This window comes from Lactuca virosa, chromosome 8 (assembly GCF_052849685.1).
Source record: "Lactuca virosa cultivar CGN04683 chromosome 8, Lactuca_virosa_CGN04683_v6, whole genome shotgun sequence".
Taxonomy (NCBI): Eukaryota; Viridiplantae; Streptophyta; class Magnoliopsida; order Asterales; family Asteraceae; genus Lactuca; species Lactuca virosa.
In genome coordinates this window covers 53,386,218-53,392,747 of record NC_136433.1, presented here as the reverse complement: position 1 = coordinate 53,392,747, position 6,530 = coordinate 53,386,218, and the positions used below count along the sequence as shown (strand labels likewise).

Below are 6,530 nucleotides of genomic sequence, written 5' to 3'. Positions count from 1 at the left end.
AAGATGAAATAATATAATGACTGATTTTGTTTGTTTTTTCTCATGTGGTGGGGAAGTTTTTTGGTTAATTTCCTCTGCCTGTTTGCTTTGTTGTGGGCTCAAGTTTGTGTCATGTGATTGGAATTATGCCCCACTCGCTTCTATCCTTCTCCGTCTCATCTTAAACCCCACACCCATGTACTGTATCTCTCTCTCTCTCTCTCTCTCTCTCTCTCTCTCACTATTACAAACATTATATAGAAGACTTAGCTCAACCTTACCTGCTCAAGGTGGGGGTCAATGAGATAAAAGCAAAGAAAGCTCATTGGAAAAGCTAAAAGATTTTAAAGCCCGAAAGAAAGCTGATTTTTACAAAGCAAACTGCTTTACCTCTCATCATCTCTCCTCTCTCCTCTCTAAGATTAATATATTGAAGCAACCAACTATACCAACTTAACCATCTGTACAGAATAAAAAGGATTCTTGAAAGATTAGGAGCTTCTTGTAAGACATATTCAGCAAAACCCACTACATAAATCTACCCATATGTTCGACAACCATCTCCACCACCATCACTTCACTGCAACTCATGGCCCAGGTCCGGGCCCTTCTTCCTCTTCCGATCTCTTCTCTTCCCCAGATAATGGCCTTCCTAGCAAAAGGAAAAGGCGTCCTGCTGGAACTCCAGGTAAACTCATAAAGATAACTGAATTCTATGTTGTCTTGGTAATTGGATTCACCTATTGATGTTAGGTTTCCTTTTGTAACATCAAGATTCACAAATTCAAATAGTAAAGATAGTTTTCTTAACTTCTTTTGATGCATTTATTAATCCTCAGATAAATAGATCAATCTTTAGCATGTTTAAAATCGCAGATCCAGATGCGGAAGTGGTGTCCTTGTCTCCGAAGATCTTACTTGAGTCAGACCAATACGTGTGTGAGATCTGTAACCAAGGCTTCCAGAGAGATCAGAATCTTCAGATGCACCGGAGGCGTCACAAGGTGCCATGGAAGTTGTTGAAAAGGGATTCACCGGAGGTGAAGAAAAGGGTTTTCGTGTGCCCTGAACCCAGCTGTTTACACCATGACCCTTGCCACGCGCTTGGAGATCTCGTCGGGATCAAAAAGCACTTTCGGAGGAAACACAGCAATAATAAGCAGTGGGTTTGTGAGAAGTGCTCAAAAGGTTACGCTGTACAATCTGATTATAAAGCTCATCTTAAAACATGTGGAACAAGAGGCCATTCTTGTGACTGTGGTCGAGTTTTTTCCAGGTTACTTTCCTTTATGTTTTTCAGTTTTTGCTATATTCTTCATCTTTCTACTTTGATGATTTTCCGGCATCTTACTACTTCTTCTCTTTCTCTCGATCAGACTCAAAGATGTGACCTTTCATCATTTTTTTCTGCTCATACATAAATTTCAGCAACATTCAGTCAGAAACAAAAAAGTTCCTTAATGAGTTTCTCTAAAATATTGAATTACTATTTTCTTTATTTTATGTATAATCATGCATGTTACTCATTTCAGTTTCTGATGATGCTTTTGCGTGGTTACTTTATCCCTGTGTGTACATAGTAATGGCGTTTTGAATCTCTGTAATATAAATTATCTATGATTTTCTTTTTCTAAACGAATATAATATCTAATTCATTAATTTTTCTAGGATCTATGATCTCACATTTTTTTTATTACACAATCACAAACTTAAGACAAATAGCCTTCATTCCAACTTTTTGTTTGTTCAGGAGTTTATTTCTTTAATCAGACAAAGAATTAACATGACATTATCTGAAAAATCCTTCTGCTAGGTTTATATATAATATTGTTGAATAGTATTTAGCACTCCACGAGGAAGATTTGGTTTCTTCCAAATCCTAAATCCGTTTTGAATAGTGATAAATCTTTCTTTCAAGGTTTATATTATTTTATTCTGTCAAACATACATATTCGTACACATCTTTTTATTTACTCATTTATCTTTATATAGAGTTGAGAGTTTCATAGAGCACCAAGATGCCTGTACTATCCGGCGAATCCATTCAGACTTGCCAACATTTCAGCCGGCATGTTCATCTCGTACAGCATCAAGTACAAGTCCATCGAATGACAAGATTCTCACCTCCATTCCAACAATGCCAAGATCACACCATCGTCAACTTCCTCCGCAAACCGTATTCTCACAAACCCAAGAAGACATACAAAACAACTTGGAACTTCAGCTCCTACCATCACTATCACTCTACGAACAAAACAACAATAACCAGAACCATTTGAATCTCTCGATTGGAAATGGAGTTTGCTTGCAAAAGGAAGAAGAAATGAAGATGGCTTTAGCAGACCAAGCATTTGCAGAAGATGCTAGGCAACAAGCAAAGAAACAAATTGAAATGGCAGAGATGGAGTTTGAGAATGCGAAGAGGATCAGGCAACAAGCTCAGGTTGAGTTAGAGAGGGCTAAGATTCTTCGAGAACAAGCCACCAGGAAGATTAGTTCCACCATGTTAGAGATCACTTGTTATTCTTGTAGGCAACGATTTGAAGCTTCTAGTAATAATGTTGGAGCAACTACAGCTGATGAGACCTCCATCGCCCCAAGTTACATGTCGTCAGCTGTAACAGAAGGTGAAGGAGATTAATTAGTTGTATTTTTAAGATAACCTTCATTGGTTTAATTTTCTGCTCTCTTCGTCTTCAACTGTATGCGTGTTTATAAGTAATTTCATTCATGTCTTTGCATTTTACTTCAGAAATTAAAATAAAAAAAGGATTGAACTGAATCCTATTGGTCATGTATCCTAATTATTACATAACATTCTCCTTCTTTCGTTTATTTGTCATCTTTATATGTATATATGTTCACCATTGGAAATCAATTGGGTAGGTAGATTGATTCACTAACTTGTCATCACTGACACGAAATTACCATAATTAATTTGATGTTTATAAAAACTTGTAAAAGTATTGTTTGAATTTGTTGGGTTTTTTTAGAACTATAGTTATGAAGTATAGTTTTTGTGAATTTTTGGCATTTATAAAAATTAACTTTCGAATTATTATGAAGGAGTTTTTATTATATATAAATATTTGTTTTGTTGTCTAGCCAGATTCATGAAAAGTGAAAAGTCTAGCAATATAAGAGTGTAATAAGTTTCCATTCTTTATAAAAGAGTGTATGGTAATAATTTATGAAGAAATTCTGTATGTATTGAATGAGGATATAAATTGTCTTCATTTTATATATTATTGTATATATAGCCATATAGATAAATCGGTCATTAAGTTAAGTAATCTAGGTATCAATGTATCAAGCTTTTCTATGCTAGATGGCAAGTGATAGATCTGTAATACAGATTACATGATGTATATATAGGATGTGTCAAATTAGCGTGTATATATATATATATATATATATATATATATATATATATATATATATATATATATATATATATATATATATATATATATATATATATATATAAAAGTTTGAACACCTAGGAATATTGTATTGAAATGTAATAAGTTCCAAAGTTTTCAGTCAGAATGACTTATATCCTGGTATTACCAGTTTACCACTGTGTAAGCACGATACTACAAGGCATTATCGTTTGGCCATTTGTGAACTTGGACCTGCCTAGGTCTATGTTATTTTGGCCTCACCTATATATGTCTAGCCATAGTTTTCAAGTCTCTTGGTTGCTAGCATAATCATACGCTACCCTAGTCCATCTACTTTCAGCATTGCATGTGTACGTACCCTTGTTGGTAAAATTACTTCAAATTCAGTAAAAGGAAAAGAAAAAAAACTGTAAGGGAATGCATATGTTAGGTGAACTTATAGAAGATATCTTTAAAAACAATCATTTACTAACATATGCATATTGTAAGGCTACAGAAACTGGCTCGGTACCACTTTTTGGCATGGTTACACGTAGATTGTGGCATGTCATATGGAAACACCGTCTCTTGACCATGGTATCGCACCAAACTCGGTAGCTTCTTGTAGATTAAAGAGAAAGTCAAAATTCAAAATTTGTTCCTATTTTTATTAATAATTTAAAAAATGTATGACAATTTATTCTATGACAAAATGAACATATTGTGTGGCATTCAAAATAGTAATGTGAAAATGACACCATTATTAGTTCTACCTCAAGTTTTAACATCCAATAAAATAAGAGTCTAGCACTCAATAAGATGCTAGCACTTGTTCTTTCAAATTCCAAAAAGATAAAACGAAATCTTGTTTACATGATGATCAAGAGGGACAAGGATAGAGGTAAAGGTAAAAGAAAACATATAATTAAAGAATTATATTTCCAAAAATAGAATCACTCAAGATGAAAGTTAATCTTATATAAAAATCTGCGGACTTGAAAAATAACAAAAAGTAAGATAATGGCAAAAAGTCATTAATGAACTTTAATATTAATAATAGTAAGACACATATGTGACATAATTTATTTATGCAACACGCCCAAACCGTGGACATGGTCATTAGGGATATGGGATTTCGGTTTAACTTTTGTTATTCCCTCACTAATCTGATCACATGGCATTTAGGCAAAGGAATATATTTGAAATCATAATGTCTTTATAAATTTTACATTTAGACGAGGATCGCATTACTTCCGCATCAATTCTACGCATATGCTTTAGAATGTGTAGTACGTACTATATGTGTTCTCACTACATCTACATCAATCCAAAGAAGTAAGTTATGATATTTTTAACTGTTTATTTAAAGTATAATTAATCTAATTTTTAATATTAAATAGGACATCATTCGAATCGAAGCATTTCGTAACGCTAATACCAATCGCCAAGGGGTATTTAGTAGTCCTGCAGTCGAACAACAATACTTAAGTGGTTAATTTGTATTTTCATATAAGTGTTTGTATCGTCAATGGGTATTTAGTAATCTAATTTTTATGGTGTTTATCATTTTTTAAAAATACAGTTGGCTTTACTCCAAGAGATCAATCAACAAACCTAATATTCTTCTAAAGCAAGCGGTCTAACACCAAGTGATATAAAAAGTTGTTTTGAAAGAATATTAGGTGTTCGACGCGGGCATATTAGAGGCATTGGGCGTAAACCTCCTACGGTGATGTCTATGTACGATCAGGAACAACCGATGACACAACAACCACCACAATCACAAGTAATTGTTAGCTTAAGTTGAAAAGTATTATGCTATAATGGAAAAACGAAAAAAAAAGTAGGATACTATAATGATATGTTGGTAATTATTTGTTTAGTATATAGTACAATGCTATAATTGAAAGTAGAATGCTATAATGATATGTTGATATGTTGGTTTTTGTATTTTGGTAATTTTGGAAAGTACAATGCTATAATGGAAAAAAAATTTAAAAAGTATAATGCTATAATTTATATATAATATTGTGTATCATGTAGTTTGGTTATAGTTTGATATATTGGTATTTTGTAGTTTGGTAATTTTTTGCAAAGTATAATGCTATAATGTATATGCAATAGTGTGTATCATGTAGTTTCGCTATAGTTTGATATGTTGGTATTTTATAGTTTGGTAACTTTTGGAAAGTACAAAGCTATAATGTAAAAATGAAAAAAAGAAGTACAATGATATAATGTATATGCAATATTGTGTATGATGTATGTTTCAGTTTATTTGGAAAGTAGAATGTTATAATGATATGCTGGTATTTCTTATTTTGGTAATTTTTTGAAAGTACGATGCTATTATGATATGTTGGTAATATATTTTGTTTTCTTTGTAGTTGGAGATGCTGCAAACAATACTAAAGGACCCGGCCTGTTCTGCGACACTAGAAGACTGGATTCGGTCATTGCCGCCACAAAATGATAACGAAGGAAACGATGGAAATGATGAAGACGAGTAATTACTTTTTCACGATTTTATGAAATGTTTTGTTTGAGTTAATATTTTGGATATATTACACTTTGTTTGGATGAATATTTTGGACCGGTTGTGTATGGATTAATATTTCTGCAAAAATAAGGTTTGTAGCTGTTTTTATGCATTTATATTGTTTCTTATATTTTTATTGTTAAATAAAAATATATAAAAAATATTTTTGCGGCGACACATCATTAGCGGCGACAGATGGCATTATCGGTGACATATCATTAGCGACGACAGATGGTATTAGCAACGACATGTTGACCATTTACAGCGAGGCAACAACAGTGACCTTTTTCCTACGACAGGTCGCCGCTAATAACGTTAGCGGTGACATGGATACTCTTTTGCGGCAACGCTTGTGGCCGTTAATACCTTGATTTCTTGTAGTGTCTATTAAATGATTCTTAAACTTAATGAAAAATATACCAATATATATATCTAACATATGATCCCCTCAAAGAAAGAAAAAAGAAAAAAACGCAGTGTATGTAATTTTTATTATTTTATTTAACTTTAAAGAAACATATTAGCATTCAAGTGGATGTATTATTTGATAATTACATGCGCTACTAAATTGTAGAATAAAAAAAAACATTAATTTCTACATTTTTTTTTCTTTGTGAAATAGCAAAGAA

General features: G+C 32.7%; 1 protein-coding gene across 1 annotated transcript; it reads left to right on the top strand.

Annotated features, from left to right (window-relative positions):
- The first annotated feature begins 220 nt into the window (after positions 1-220).
- On the top strand, positions 221-2,773 carry LOC145132410 (zinc finger protein SHOOT GRAVITROPISM 5-like). The gene is made up of 3 exons (XM_079067183.1): positions 221-667; positions 856-1,255; positions 1,972-2,773. The coding sequence occupies exons 1-3, from the start codon at positions 526-528 to the stop codon at positions 2,618-2,620; spliced, it is 1,191 nt and encodes a 396-aa protein (XP_078923309.1). The 5' UTR covers positions 221-525; the 3' UTR covers positions 2,621-2,773.
- Positions 2,774-6,530: the final 3,757 nt, after the last annotated feature.

What these genes read in the sequence shown, in the direction of transcription:
- LOC145132410 (XM_079067183.1), top strand. Translation starts at nt 526, where the DNA reads ATGTTCGACAACCATCTCCACCACCATCACTTCACTGCAACTCATGGC. An exon ending in GCGTCCTGCTGGAACTCCAG is followed by an intron (nt 668 to 855) that starts GTAAACTCATAA and finishes TTAAAATCGCAG; the next exon opens with ATCCAGATGCGGAAGTGGTG. An exon ending in TGTGGTCGAGTTTTTTCCAG is followed by an intron (nt 1,256 to 1,971) that starts GTTACTTTCCTT and finishes ATCTTTATATAG; the next exon opens with AGTTGAGAGTTTCATAGAGC.